At 40.6% G+C, this 15,633-nt stretch overlaps 3 protein-coding genes across 3 annotated transcripts in view; 1 reads left to right on the top strand and 2 right to left on the bottom strand.

Moving 5' to 3' along the window:
* LOC116333427 overlaps window positions 1-15,633 on the top strand; it is a 493,334-nt gene that overhangs the window by 378,265 nt on the left and 99,436 nt on the right. The window lies entirely within an intron of this gene.
* LOC116328218 (histone H4) lies at window positions 821-1,303 on the bottom strand. Its single transcript, XM_039608651.1, has one exon. The coding sequence runs from the start codon at window positions 1,177-1,179 to the stop codon at window positions 868-870; it is 312 nt and encodes a 103-aa protein (XP_039464585.1). The 5' UTR covers window positions 1,180-1,303; the 3' UTR covers window positions 821-867.
* LOC120438197 (histone H2B 1/2) lies at window positions 1,861-2,478 on the bottom strand. Its single transcript, XM_039608646.1, has one exon. It carries the CDS (start codon window positions 2,455-2,457, stop codon window positions 2,083-2,085), a length of 375 nt encoding a protein of 124 aa, XP_039464580.1. The 5' UTR covers window positions 2,458-2,478; the 3' UTR covers window positions 1,861-2,082.

Raw genomic sequence — 15,633 nt, 5'->3', positions numbered from 1 at the left:
ACAGCTGTGTGCTATATGCAAACACACTTTGTGTATGGTGTATTTTCTGTAATTCTGATCTGTAAATGTGGTCTTTGTCAAGGGAGCTTTTTTTTTTTTTTTTTTTTTTTTTTTTACCTGGAAGCATGTCAAATAAACGTAGACAACCTGGCAAAACTTGTTTGCAATGTGTGTTGTTTCATCACAGATCATTTACAGTTGCCTTTGATACATTAACCTGGTAATGTCAGGATTGTAAGACTGAGTAAGCCTTTCAGAAATGAAGATCACACATCAAAATTGTTACATTGATATTATTGGAGAAAATAATATTTCAGGCACACATTAGGTTCAGGTTTCAAAATCATAGGGCCTCTTCCACTCATGTCCACCCGCTACTAGATGAAAGGTGGGTAGGTTATCTTAAAAACAAAAACAAAACAAAAAAAAAAAAAACCCTACTAAATAAGCACTTTTGCTTTAAGCGGATTTCTGGCAGGAAGACATTTACAAATAAAGTGATAAATCAGTGAACTCTATTGGTTTTCTTTTGTTTGGTGTATGAATATTCACACTCCTGCTCTAGGCTGTGAGTATTAATAAACAGTGGTATTGAATCGGTCTATAACCTCTGAAGTTCAGTTTGCTGCTATGTTAGTTATTGTAATTTTGTAAAGAAAAGCATGAGTTACAAACACCTTAATCTTATGTCAAAAGACAGTCATGTTGGGAACGTCAGTAACTTTTAGTACGGTTTTCAGAACTTTCCGCCAAAAGATGACCAAAAAAAACAACACCACCACCCCACACACAACACGGAGAACAACGCTCTTAAAGTGAGGTGTGTGGCTCTTAAAAGAGCCGTTTGATGGATGAAGGAGCATGAGTTTAACCGCCGAAGCCGTACAGAGTGCGGCCCTGCCTCTTCAGAGCGTACACCACATCCATGGCGGTCACGGTCTTCCTCTTGGCGTGCTCAGTGTAGGTGACGGCGTCGCGGATGACGTTCTCCAGGAACACCTTCAGCACACCACGGGTCTCCTCGTAGATCAGACCAGAGATACGCTTCACTCCGCCACGGCGAGCCAGACGACGGATGGCGGGTTTGGTAATGCCCTGGATGTTATCACGGAGAACTTTACGGTGACGCTTGGCGCCTCCTTTTCCGAGTCCTTTGCCACCTTTGCCTCTTCCACTCATGTTTACAGTTTCTTCTTTGAACGAGAAAAGTCGAATGAAGTTCAATCCGAAGGAGCCGTGTAATTATGTGTGCTCGGCGGACGTAAAAGAAAACAGACTGTGCGAGGTTCCATGGACGACTGGAAGCTCAGTGGCTCCGCCCACTCTTCTATTCTCTAAATGTGGAAACGTTGTCGTTTGTTAATGACAAATTAAGTCTAACCGAAGAAGAGGTTCACACCAAATCACACCCACAATGTCTGAGTCGAGTTCACATTTTTATTTCACATACCTAATAAATTGAAACTAAACCCAAGTGTTGGCATTAGTAACAAAACCATACACCGTCTTAACGTTTTACCCAGAGTCTAGCATAACTGTTCAAGCTAATTTAAAATTTATGAACATCAAAACGATTAACACATGTATAGGTCACACACACACGGAGTATGTCACTGTAATTTGAAATATGAAACTAAAGGCTAAAAGTACAAAAACAAATCCCGTTTCTTTATTGTATTTGTAATCCTGTCCAGCAGATTTTAACCATTAGAATTGTGACGTGAAGCCAAACATTTGCCTCACCAGGATGAGCTCTATAAGCGCTTGTCCACATGTCATTTTATTTCTGAGAAACCCACACGTGTTTATTCAATGCTTTTCGCAGACAAGTGACCAAAAAAAAAAAAAAAAAAAAAAAAAAATTAATAAATGATATCGTGTTGGCATTAGGACCGCTCTGGTCATGTTGTGCATCATCAAGTCCGTGATTTTTTTCTTTAAAGCATGGAACGGTAACAAGATTGTAGTTTATTTTTCGCCATTTCAACAGCTACAATTTAAATAAAGTCAGGACATGTACCCTTTAGAAGAGATGTGTGGCTCTGAAAAGAGCCGTTGTTTGGGATTAAGTAAAGCTGCAGTTTACTTGGAGCTGGTGTACTTGGTGACGGCCTTGGTGCCCTCAGACACGGCGTGCTTGGCCAGCTCACCGGGGAGAAGCAGGCGCACTGCGGTCTGGATTTCCCTGGAGGTGATGGTGGAGCGTTTGTTGTAGTGGGCCAGGCGGGAGGCTTCAGCAGCGATGCGCTCGAAAATGTCGTTGACAAACGAGTTCATGATGCTCATGGCTTTGGAGGAGATCCCGGTGTCGGGGTGGACCTGCTTCAGCACCTTGTACACGTAGATGGCGTAGCTCTCCTTCCTGGTCTTTCGCTTCTTCTTGCCACCCTTGCCGGCGGTCTTGGTCACGGCTTTCTTGGAGCCCTTCTTGGGCGCGGACTTGGCGGGTTCAGGCATTTTCTTCCTTCACTTCCCCCACAGCAGAAAATGTGCTCTTCAGCTAAGAGTAGCTCTTTTATTTCCGCTGTATGCAAATAAGGCTGTGCTGTTCCTCGCCTGTCATTGGCCGAGCTGTTGCTCAGTGTTATACAAAGGGACACAGTCAACAGTGAAAAAAAGCACTTGAAATATTTCATGAATAACATTATTTACATATGAATTAGAGAACATCACCTTAGTTTTTACTATTTTATAGCATTTTACAGATGCAATGTTACAGATGCAATACAGGATATATCGTCCTGAAATTCTCAGGGCTTAAAACCCTCAGGGTTCATTTTTACAAGTATCCTGTTTTATTGAGCTTTGTAAGAGGAAGTGAGTGTGTTTGTGATTGGTAGCAGGACTAAAGTTCCAATAAACTTAAACTTTTCCTTTACAGAGTGTAATATTTTTCCAAAGACCCCCTTATAATCCTAACGCTGATAAAACTCTTGGTGCTTTGTGATGAGATGCTGCTTTAGCTTTGCTAGCTTAATTGCTTTTTTTTGTTTCTTGAAGACACAAAAACACTTTGGTCTGCCATTGCCATCAGTAACTAATTACTGATTACTTCCCCAAAAAGTAATCCCGTTACTTTACTGATTACTTATTTTCAAAAGTAATTAGTTACTTAGTTAGTTACTTTTTAAAAACATGATTTACAACCTGAATAGAATAGAATAGAATAGAATAGAATGCCTTTATTGTCACTATACAGTTGTACAATGAGATACAGAGCATCTCCTACTCAGTGTAAACATGCTGGGGGTGGGGGTACAGTTCTGCAGCGCTATATACATATGGACAGTATTAACATATGGAAGAAGATGTGTATATATATATATATATAAAATGTACAATTTACAAGCCGTAAGTAATAGGTGATAAAGCGATAGATCAGCCCAATTCTACTTTCTACTTTCTGCCTAATCCATCATATAAAATCAAATAAAAAAGTCTCTTTTTAAAATTTCTTTTATTAATTTTAATCTTTTAACTTTATGTATAAAGCAAAAATTAAATTATATTCAACATACTCTGACTGGAAGAAATTTGTTTAACATTTAAACCTATTTTCTGCACATTCCTGCACATAAAATAAAATAGTTTTTTTGTGTTTACACCCACTCTTTCAAATAGATGCAAGTAAAACACAGCAGAAAATAAATAAAATCAAAGACTAGCGGTCCTGTTGCTCTATTTTCACCTGTATAGCAGGAGTGGGTTAGGCGGAGGTTTGTCCCTGGTGCAGGTGTGCCGCAGCGGTCATTGGAAGAATCCGCAAGTTTGTCTGTGAATTTCCCATTCCATGGTAGCGTACTCGGTGCTTGCTTGGAAGTTACGGGGTTTTTCGCTGTAAAAAGAAGTTTTCTTCCCACGCAGTGAACAGCGGACACTGTTTTTGTCACTTTTTACGGAATCAAACTCAAAGTAAGGTCAGTACTTCCACGCTTTAAATGCTGCATGCTCATACTCTCTCCCGCACTCATTTTTGATCTGCACACAGCAGTTGCCACGAACGTCGCACTCGCTTATGTCATTGTCATGAGACACTCACAAAAAAATTCACAGTTTTAGTAACGGAGTAACGCAGCGTGCTTACGGGAAAGTAACGGTAATCTAATTACCTTTTTTGCAATAGTAATCCCTTACTTTACTCGTTACTTGAAAAAAGTAATCGGATTACAGTAACACGTTACTTGTAACGTGTTACTGCCCATCTCTTCTCTCAAATTCAGCTTTAAGCTTCGTTCCCAGTACTTTTAAAAAGCAACAACTCCAGCTGCAGCTGCCCCTTCCGGGAACCTGGATCTGCCAGAGGTTTCTGACTTTTAAAAGTTTTTCCTTTCCACTTTTGCCAAGGGTTTGAATCAAATCATAGTAGAGAGCACCTATTGGATCAGTACCTGTATACCCTATGCTGTACTCAGCATAAGGTATACATTTCAGCTATCAGTCTGTCTTTTCCAGCAAGATTTCATGGATCAGACCCAGAATAGGAATTGTAGAAATTCAGTCCAGCTGCAGAGTGGACACTCTGTGCTAACTTGGTATGCTGCTCCTAGTAATGCATCAGAAGTCAGCTCCTATTAATAACTAAAGCTATCACATGATTGCTGGGATGTATTCAGCAAACAAGAATCTTCAGCAGGCTCTTGAATGGACTACATGCACAATCACTTCCGCGTTCTATGTAGTCCTGCCCCAGTGCTTCCGGTGTGGTTAAACCATGGCGGCGTTCTACACTCGCTGCCTACAAGAGCTCCTAAAATTGAACATCACTGATGTTCATCAGATTTGCAGAGTGACGACTACCCCCGCCAGCAAATTAGATAAAGGATTTAAGTTATGTGCTGCATCATATATACACAACTACGAAGGTAAGAAAACATAAATTAACTGACAAAGAAACATTAGCTAATGTCAAATGCAAACACTACGTTACTCCGCTATGTCCTTCATTTGATGTCAATTCTCTACATTACATGTTTTCTTAATCGGTGTTTTATGTCGTCCGAAACTATAGTTGAGGTTTTCTTAACTAATGTCGCTTTTGTTGTTAGACACTGTTATAATAGCGTTAGGTACTTGGCTAACTAAGCAGGTAGTTAACTACCCAATGCTACTCTTGCTAAGTGTAAAGTATATATGTTTAAGACGTGCTGACATGAGTAGTACAGAAATAATGCTAATGGTACTTGTATCTTTATTCAGTGTCCAATAAAGACAGGTTGTCAGGGGAGGTCGGTGTGAGAGCCCTGTGCTACAGGTCAATGAGGAAGAGTGAGGCACCACACAGACTAAGTGTAGGCAGGAAGCTGTGTAAAGTTGTTAATCCCCGTTCAGTGGGGTTCAGTTCATTTAAGCATTAGTTAAGTGCATTCCTAAAGGCCCATCAACTTGAATGTTTTCCTTGTCTCCCTGCTTTATCACTCCTAATTTGACTAGTCAGATAGTTAAATCAGCGTGTGTTTGGGTGATCAGAAACATTTGACACCAAGTTAATACTGCAAATATACACAATCTAAGTTATTACAGTTATCAAGAATGGTTAAGTTGTTTTAATAGGGAGAGAAGGAAACACTAAGCATTCAGGAGGGTAAGCCTGTAGGGGTCAGTAACCATAACACTGAACTATGTTCCTGTTCGGCTCTTCCATGAAGATGATGTTACATTTTTAATTTTCGTTCTTTCTTCGTAGATTACGCTTCTGGATTCATCGCCGGTGGTACTGACACATAGCCAGTGCTCCTGTGTGGCAGGCGCTGTTATGTGCAATCACACAGTGGCACTGCTCTTCCAAACAGCACACTACTCACAACTCAGAGTGCCGGTTGTCCCCCCTGTGCATAGCTGCACGGAATCTGAACAGCAATGGCACAAGCCACGGACAGTGGTAATTTAAATGAGGTTAAAGTTTTTGAATTAGTCCATGTTTACATATGAACAGCAACACCATCCATAGTAAATGTGTCTTCTGTTAGGGTGTGAAGCCAGGATCCATCAACTCCATGATCTTCACTAAGCCGGTACCAAATAGGATGGCCCAGACTGGAGTACGGTAATTAGATTTTAAAATTTGGTTTCCTGTGTTACAAATGCATGTTGCTATTTGTTCATACATACATGTGTCAGAATAGGTATTAATTTACATACAACATTACACTTTCTGAAGACGGCTAACTCAGTCATGTACATATACATCCCAGTCTCTAACTTATGCACCACTGTTTTCTTTAGGAGTGGCTTCTACAGAGGCATGGTGGGTCCGTTACCAGATCCTTGCTTGTTCAGAATAACGAAGGCATATGCAAAATTTAATATTGAGGACAGACCACTTGTGACCACAATGAACATGAGACCTGACAAGCCCCTTGTGGAAAGTGCTTTTGGGCTGGTGCAGGAGGGCAGTGCTCTGTCATATCAGCAGCCGGTTTTGACAACCCGGTACACCACCAACACCGCACTTGCCTCTGGAGGGGTATGACATCTTGCCATCAGATTGTGTGTTTGTGTGTTCAGAAGAAGAGCTTCTGCATCTGAAAAGCTTGTCTGTAACTCTGGAAATGGCTCACAAAATAGAGGAAGCTACACGTGAACAAAGCTCTTCGTCTGAGTGGCATCAGCTCCGCAGGCCCAGAGTGACTGCCTCTAGGTTTCGGGAGGTGTGTCACGTCAGAGGCCAGAGCTCGGCAGAGTCACTAGCAGAGCGTATATTGAAGGGAACAAGGCAGACAGCAGACATGAGGAGAGGAACTGAGATGGAGCCTGCAATAGCAGCAGAGTATAGTAGGCTAATGAATGTTAACTACTCACCCTGTGGTCTGGTCATTCACCCCATTGCCCCCTGGCTTGCTGCATCTCCTGATGGTGTTGTTTTTGACCCCAATGAATACCCCCAGTTTGGCCTTGTTGAATTCAAATGTCCCAATGTATAAAACTTTATTGACTGCAAATATGTTCAAATGGAATGTGGTACCCCTAAACTAAAAAAGAGCCACGCATATTACTGGCAAGTGCAAGGACAACTGCTCATCAGTGGGATGCAGTGGTGTGACTTTGTTGTGTGGGCACAAGAGGACTACCTAGTGCAAAGAATATACATGGATACAGATGTGCACAATGCAATCAGAGAAAAGGCTGACTACTTCTTTTTTTACATATATATGTCAAGATACCTGTGTTTGGAAAAATGAACAGTGAAAACATAGCAAAAAGGAAAACAGATCCTTCAGGCTGGCTGGAACAAAATAACTGATGTTTTATTTGCAAAGTATTTCATGAATTATTTTGTTGTTACTTGTTGTTACATGTTACTTTTATGTGAAATCAATAAACTGTTATTTAAGCAATGGCATCAATTTCATTTTTTTAAAAACACACATTAAAACATTGAATTTCTGTAGAACTTATTTACATGGTAAGTATTTAAAAATCCATGCCTAGCATTGGAAAAAAATTATGCTTTTCTTGGCTAAATGTTTTGTAATGGTTATGCATACCATACTGTACCATGGGGTAAACAATGAGGTGCTGTAGTACACAGGTGTATGTATGTAAAGGATACTGAGTCTAGTATGCTATTGTATATTATGTAATGTTATTGTACATAAATACAATAACATTACACCTCTAGTTCTAAATACCAACAAACCCATAACCTACCATTGATGTGCGTGCAGGTGTCAACACTTCTTCGTTCCTATTGGCAGCTGACTTGGCTCTTGAAACCCGGATCATTTTATAGATGCAAGGCTCAATCAAAAACCAAAATGCCATCAAATGATCATAGCTTGGAAATCTATTCATGAGAGAGACATACATCATGTCAAACATTAGTTAACATTACACACTGACGTAAAAATAATGTAAACTGTGACAAATATGCTAATGGTATGCTATATAACATAGTCTGATTAAGACTCTATTTGGTGTTGTATTTTACCTGTAGCATTAGGATATCTTTTAAATACTAAAGCATCTACATGAAACATACAATCAGCAGAGAAAAAGTAAATATCTGTTTTGTTTTCATTAAGACTGGAAACACTTTCGAAATTTAACTGATGGTGACCTTGGTATATTTTAAACAGTTAGCTTGAATAGAGCTTAGGTGTACCTGGTATAGAATCGGATGTCAGTGTCAGCGCCAGCAAAACGCTGTAACCCAAATTCTCGCTGGACACGTAACTCCTGTATTTCCTTCCTCAGAGTCTCCACGTCTTTGGACAGGTCTTCTGCAGCTGATGCAGATATGTCCAATGCAGACGGCTCAGGGACTGAGCAGTAGTCATGATCTATTGTAAGACTGTGCTCTTCTTGATCATCAGGAGGAAATAGTTCAGGGCGTCGCTCCGTTCTCTCCCAAACACTACGCCGCGGTGGTTCAACTTTATAGCCATTCCACTCAAAAAGTGTTGGTACAGCACCTTTAATAAGCCGCCTTCGACCATCAAGGGTTGTTGGCTCTATGAGTTGATCACTGGCAAAGTGTCTGCTGCAGACCCTGGTGTGAGAGGTAATCGTGAAATGATCCCGGCGTATGTTTACCAGCCATTGTCTTCTCAAGTCGGAATGGGTCGGAAAGGCATGAAAACTTAGTATGCCGTTAAATTTGGCTGAAGCCGAACAAAGTGGGACACAGCAATGCTTGGAGTATTTCTTCTCCTGTTTTTGAAAATGTTCTGTATTAAGTACTTTCCTTTTTATACTCATTCTGAAGTGACATTAGCATAGCTACCGATAGATAAACAAACATACCGGTAATGCTCAAACAGTAGTATTTGGAAACGGAAATACGTCACACGCCCTAGTGCAAGTAGTCTATTGCTGCAATTATAAGATTTCTTAGTGTGCCTTGACGACACGAAGGGTAAGAGAGCAAGTCGTCCTCTGAGATCAAAGCAGTGAACACTAGCCCTCTCACCTCAGCGATCAGAGACAGCTGTGGCTCTTGCGAGAGGGTAGTCAACCAAGTGTCAAGTTACACATGAAGAGTAGAAGTTCATCTTCGAGTATACAAATGAACAAATTTGTCAGTGATCTTCATGGTTGAATCACTGACATTCACTTGTTGTTCCCCTTGTACCTTATAAAAGTCATAAAGATTACATTACTTATTTAGTCATTTTGAGTACTTTTGCTCTCAGTTATTATAGGATTTCCATAATCAAAGATAAAATCTTCCTCAGAGGCAAAAACTTCCAGATATGTTCTTTCACAGCTGTTTAAAAACCTAACTTTCTAACTGTCTAAGCTTTGCTCAGTTGGTGGGTATTCCTGTGCATATACATCATTATAGCTCTCAGTTTTAGTTGTGATTGAATAATCCATTTTATACACATGACAGTACTGTGAATCTGTCAACATGAGGACATTACCATGTTTGAATATGTTTGGTTCTTGGGTATCTGAATGTTAACCAAAGATACAGGAGTTCCTCAGTCTTTGCATTTTAATTGTAATTAACTGACAAATGTAGATGCAGAAGTGTACAAAAAGCAAACAAACAAAATAAACAAAACCTTTTTTTTCATACATTATGTTGATTTAAAATTCAAGCCAATTGCACAAGTATCCACCAAGTGCAGGACAAAACAAGGAGATTCTCTGTCCCCACTGCTGTTCTGTGTAGTAGTGGTGGGCGGATCATCCAAATATTGAATGTATCGATACCAAGTCGACATCAGATCGATACTTGAGATCGTGAGATCGATTCTTTACTTTAAGTTCTGCTCCTGTTTGCAATGCTGTGCTTTCGGCTAAGACGAAACAGCCAGGACTCACCGCTCCTGTGTAAGCGAAGAGCAGGCACACTTTGCTTCCCCTCCCCCCGTCTTGTGTTTCTGATCTTTGTATTATAGTTTCTCTCGTTTGTTTTAATTTGTTGATTGGTTTGCGTGCACTTTAAAATTTTTCTAGAAAAAAAACAAAAAACACAAATTGATAAGTATACCACCACAGCAGACCCGATGGCATTTTCATGCTTCACAGCATCATTTATTCTTACATTAATAACACAGTTGCTGTAACAGTACATTCAATGGCTCCAGCTCTCCCACTGCCAGCCGTACACATCAGCAACAACAACAACAACAACAACACAAGCAGAGCACAGGTTTTAAGCCGGCAAGGCATGATTGTAGATGCCGTGTAGGTCAGTCCATCTCACCTGCAGCGGCATCGCAGACCACCCCCCACCACAAGATAAAGCATTTTCTATTTAATTTTAAACTTTGTCCTAATTATGTCCTGGACTTTAACCATTTAATAATAAAAAACAAAAAAATCACAAAAAACACTTAAGTTCCTGAAAATGAGTTGAGATTTAGCAATTCAATGACGCATTCACCTTATTTAATGAAAAGTATCTGTATTAAGCCTGTGTTTACTTGGTATTGGATCGATACCAAAATATGGAGTATCACACACCACTACTGTATAGGTCTGAACTGCCCCCATCACATCATTAAAGTGACTGGCAAATCTCAGCCACCATCTCTACATGGGACATTAAGTTTTGTGCTACAAATGATTGAAACATTGATTCAATAATTATATTGATCCAATATCATCTGCAGCAATGGTGTCACAATGCCATTTGGACTGAAGAAATGTAGTCTGAATGTAAAAAAAGGAAGAAAGGTGTTCAGAACTGAGGGGAGTGCACTACCAGAAGGCAACATTGCAGACATTGAATATAGTTATAAGTACCAAAGCATGAAGAGCCGCTAAGAAAGCTGCAACCCCAAATAACTGCAGAGAATAAGGAAGTCCTGAGGAGTCAGCTGAATGGGAAGATCAGGATCCAGGCAATCAACATCAACAAGCCCTGTTCCTGATCAGATACCCTGCTGGGATTACAAGATGGCCAAAAGAAAGCTCCTTACCATGCTTGGGAGGTTACACCCCAAATCCTGAGACTGTCCTGCTTTACTGTCAGTTGACAATCAGTACTGGTCTCCTATCTGTCATATAATCATAAAGATTACACTAGTCAATAATTCAGGAGGATTACTTGTGTTCTTAGACAGAAGTAATTCTCACCCCTTTACTGTGTAATATAAAAGTCAGTCAGGTTTGCAGATGACACAGATACTGTTGAATTTTCACTGACAGAATCGAGATCATGGTGTTTTTCTCGCTGTTGCTTCTGGTCTGTTCTTTTTCCACAAATCAGATGAAGGCAGATAATGAAATTCTTCACAAGCAGATTTCAAACCAACAACCCTGTCAACAGGACATCCATGCTGTGCTCAGAGAGATGGCAGTCTCACTGGCTGAACAGAAAGTGGAAATCAGGGCCCGTATCCCTAAAGAATCTTTGTGCAAAAAGTGGCTCCTAGCGGCCAAATTCTAAGAAAATTCTCAGAGTCATGACGTTTTCTTAGAATTTCCCCTAAAAGTGACACGATAATCCCAGTTAATATAAAAGCTATTCCTCAAGATTCCTAGCGCTTAAAAGGGCTCCTAAGGCGAGATCTGCTAAGAGCAGGGAAGAGGACTTTTAGTGGCTTAGGAGTTCCCCTAAGCAGCTGCACAAAATGGCCAACAGAAGAGGCAGGAGAGATATCTTTATGTTCGTTCACCAACTGGGCCAGCAACAAACCTTGCTCCTCAGTGCAGTTCGGCTTGCGAGTCCTTTTTTTCTCCATTTTCTGTGTTTGTAGGATATTTGTTAACAAGCCTTTACAAATAGACCAGCCAGCAATTACAGACATTGATAAAAGCTGAGCCGTGTTACCCTCGTTAAGACCACACTGGACTTGTAACGTTGTGATTTCTACTTCATTAGGGACAGCCCCTTGAGATAGGCCATGTTGTTTTCAATGGGGTCCATATGGGAGTGAAAGTACAAAATATGCCAGCTAGGATATTGATATGAGCAAATAAGACACGAATCATTATTTGAACAGGGTGTAATGAGTTTAAGTTTTCACATATTTTAGATTCTAATGTTAGGCTATAATCCCTACAGCTTACTATTCATTTTCCAGATATTTTCTTGAATGTGAAATATTTACAATTACAGTCAGCATAAGATTAGAGTGTATAATTATGTTTATTGATTTGAGGGTAGATCCTTTGCTCATTCTCACCAAAAGCTCATTTCCATCAAACTTGTAGGATCAACCAATCACGGCTTTTGAAATGATGACTCATACCTAGCAACGGGGTCAACCACACCTCCTCACTAAGATAGGATTTTCCATCCATTCCTTGTTCAGAGTTCACTGAAAATGTTCTGGAATCACTTCTAAGCTAAAACTCCTGGCAAGGAATTTTTAGGTTAAGTTAGGAGCTCTCTGAGAGGATTCTCAGAATCTTTAGGGATACGGGCCCAGGAGGTTAAAACAAAAGAATCAAGGTCAGGTAGTGAGAGAAGTAACAGCATCAGGAAACCTTCATATGATCCACTGTTGAGTTACAGAGATATCAGTGTCGCTTCATAAATATTCAGAATGACAGAAATGAAAAACACTTATAGTTATGTGTTCTTGTAAAATTTAATATTTTTATTACACAAAAGCTAAAGCGGTCTTCAGAGAAGTTGATGGTTTGGGGAAATAAAATGTTTCTTTTCTGCTTATTTCAGACCAGACAGCAAAGCTGGAGATAAAAAGGACCGAGACTGAAGCTGCAGTCCAAAGGTATTGTGTGGAAATCATCATGGGCCTGACAGTTTTTGTAGAAATGTTGAAATATATCGTTTTGACACATTTTTGATAGTAAAGTATAAAATGTAATCTTCCATATTTATTTTCATGGTAAAACACCTTAATATCAGACACTGGAGCCAAAAAAGTCTCTTTTCATCTCAGCATTGTCTGACAAGTTTGAGGTTCCTCCTGAGTGGTGTGCACCATCTAGTGACATCTTTAAATACTGCACTGGTATAAGGAGTGCAATGAAACCAGTACTGAGTCAGTTTTTGAAGATAAAGAAAAACATCTTCACTTTTATGACACAAACTGAATTATTCTGCTTTATTTTTTGAACATTTTTTACTGTATTTGGCCAAGTACACACACACACACACACACACACACACACACACACGGTAGAATCAACTCTATTGAAGAGATGGGTGGTCCTGAAAAGGACCTTTTTCATTTCCTTTGAGTGCTGATACTACAAAGAGAAAAACCTGTCAAAATGAGTGGACATGGAAAGACTGGAGTTATGTAATCATGCCCCCGTATTTACCACTACCGTTTGCATCTAACTTCAGCAATTTATGGGTGAGACTTAAATACATCGGAAACGGGGATCCCCCGACCCGTGATTATGTTGCTGAAGAGTTACTTCTACAAACAACATGGGTGAATGTACAAGACATTTAGTCATTCGTCGCTCTGCCTAATAAGCGGGACTTTGAGCTGTGCTTTTCCCAAGAAGCGCCTTTACGTCGCTTCCTCGAGATATCACTCTCCAACGCATCGCACCCGAAATGGAAAGACTGACAGGTGGAGTCTTCTGTCCAGGTAGAAGTAGTGACTCTACTCTTCTGGACTGGAAGAATCCCAGATCAAGATATGGAGCTGTGTTAAAAGTCCGCTTGTTCACTGTAACTGTTTAGACTACGTTACCCATGATGCATATCGGTATCTGTACTTCCGGTTGGGAACGTGTTCAGTGCAGTTCTGCACAGATGAGAGGTGTGTCGGAGGAGTAACGTATTTACTTGCATTCCTGTGTGAGTTAACCCCGTGTGCGTGCTTACCATGTGAGTATTGTAAGATGAGAGTGATGCTTGTTTGACTTTATCTGTGTAATTTGCTACGTCCCGTTGCTATCGCTAAGATGCGTTTTTTTGGCCTACTACAGGCAGCCTTGTGTTCAGCCCATATTTCATCTCATAAACGACTTACTGTCAAGCATTGTAGTTGTAGGTGGATGTAACTATTTACTATGTTTGTTATCCGACTCGTTGTAATTTGTAGAGGTCCTGTTTGCCAATACATATACGAGCCTGAAATTCATTTATGGTCTTAGGGTGCCATCTAGTGGCCATGTGGTTATGGCAGATTGTATAACATTACACTGGAAACCTACAGTACTGTATAAGGGGTACACTGCTATCCATAGTGGTTAATACAAATATTTATTCCTTCTGTTTACAGATGACCACACACATATACACACTCACACTCCCTTTACCTGCATGTGAATGCTGTAATGCAATCGCATCCCTACCAACGCTGTTCATCCTGTTGATGTCATCTGCAACCTCCTTATTAAAATGATTTGAACTACATCACTGTGGAGTACCATTCCTTCTGACCGAGGATGACTCAGTTGAAGCATGATCGGCAATCAGTGCAAACTTATATTACAAGCTGTATCTGAAAAGGTACTACGAAATCCTCCAACCCCCTGTCAAGCCAGTTGACAAATTCGGCCTCTGGTATGGAGTGCGGAAATATAAAGTTCGGAAGCAGAGAGATGAAGCTGGACACATCGTCCCCATCCCTAACTCCATCTCGTGGGACCCTATAACGGCAGGATTATCTATCCTGGCCAAATTTGCCAAGATCTAGATCACCAGGCGAGAGAATGCCCGACAATTAAATGCTGGAAATGTGGTGATTTGGGCCATAAGGCTAAGGACTGCCATAACGAAAGTGAATGCTTCCTCTGTGGTGTGAAAGGGCACACGTTCTTTAAATGCCCCAAGTCCTTTGTTAACATACTGAAATCCTCCCAACAACCTCGACCCTCAGACACTTTGGATTTTCCTTCTTTGGAGGAATCTTCCCAAGCAATGGATTCCCCCGTGATTGTCCAAGAGAGGGAAACTACCCCCCCCCCTTCTCCTTCTCCCCGGATACCGGCCTCAAAGTCACTTTCGGTTTCGTCTGGATCAGACAACCCACAAATGGAATATCAAAATACTCAAGATGAGTTGCCACTTCCCCTGTCGTAATCAAGTGAAAAAAGAGACGAAAGTGATGAAGAGCTAGATAGTAACCTGGTTATAGAAACATCTGATGTTGAGAATAAGAGTGATAGCGATGACGAGGAACTTGACAGCGAGAGTACATCGGATAGCAATGGAGATAGTGAGGACCTTGGATCCTTCCCTCTCACAGAGGCGGCCTCTCTGGCAATTGCTGCGCTGCCTGAGGAAACGGAAGAAAAAAGGAAGACCTTCTTCGGTGGAAGTCACCCGGCCCTTGATGACCTCATCAACGAGAACATGAGAGGAGGCAGGAAAAGGAGTGTTTCTGCCTCTAGCTGTGGAAGAGATAAGCGGAAGGACAATAGACCTCCGTGCTGTACTTCTCCTCCATAAGGTAATGATCCTGAAATGGACTTTCCCTTAGCAAGTCTATGGATACCTTTAAAATAATAACATTTAACGTTAGAGGTCTTCAATCAGAAAAGAGCAGGAAAAAGAAGGTTGATTTCTTAAAAAGGCTAGATTATGATATTTTGTGCCTTCAAGAGATGAGATTAAAAACACATGCGGATATAAATGAATTAAATAAAGTGTGGAACCCTGGCCATTCAATAATATCAATAAGGGAAGACAGCTCTGACGGAGTGGGTATTTTCTTCAAAAAGGATACGGTGAATATAATCAAAAGAAACGACATAATACCGGGACGACTCCTCCTTGTTGATTGCTGTTATTACGGGCAAAAGTTA

This window comes from Oreochromis aureus, linkage group 3, assembly GCF_013358895.1.
Source record: "Oreochromis aureus strain Israel breed Guangdong linkage group 3, ZZ_aureus, whole genome shotgun sequence".
NCBI lineage: Eukaryota > Metazoa > Chordata > Actinopteri > Cichliformes > Cichlidae > Oreochromis > Oreochromis aureus.
Note: the sequence above shows the minus strand (reverse complement) of the source record. Positions and strands in the feature narration are given on the sequence as shown.

What these genes read in the sequence shown, in the direction of transcription:
- LOC120438197 (XM_039608646.1), bottom strand. Translation starts at nt 2,457, where the DNA reads ATGCCTGAACCCGCCAAGTCCGCGCCCAAGAAGGGCTCCAAGAAAGCC.
- LOC116328218 (XM_039608651.1), bottom strand. Translation starts at nt 1,179, where the DNA reads ATGAGTGGAAGAGGCAAAGGTGGCAAAGGACTCGGAAAAGGAGGCGCC.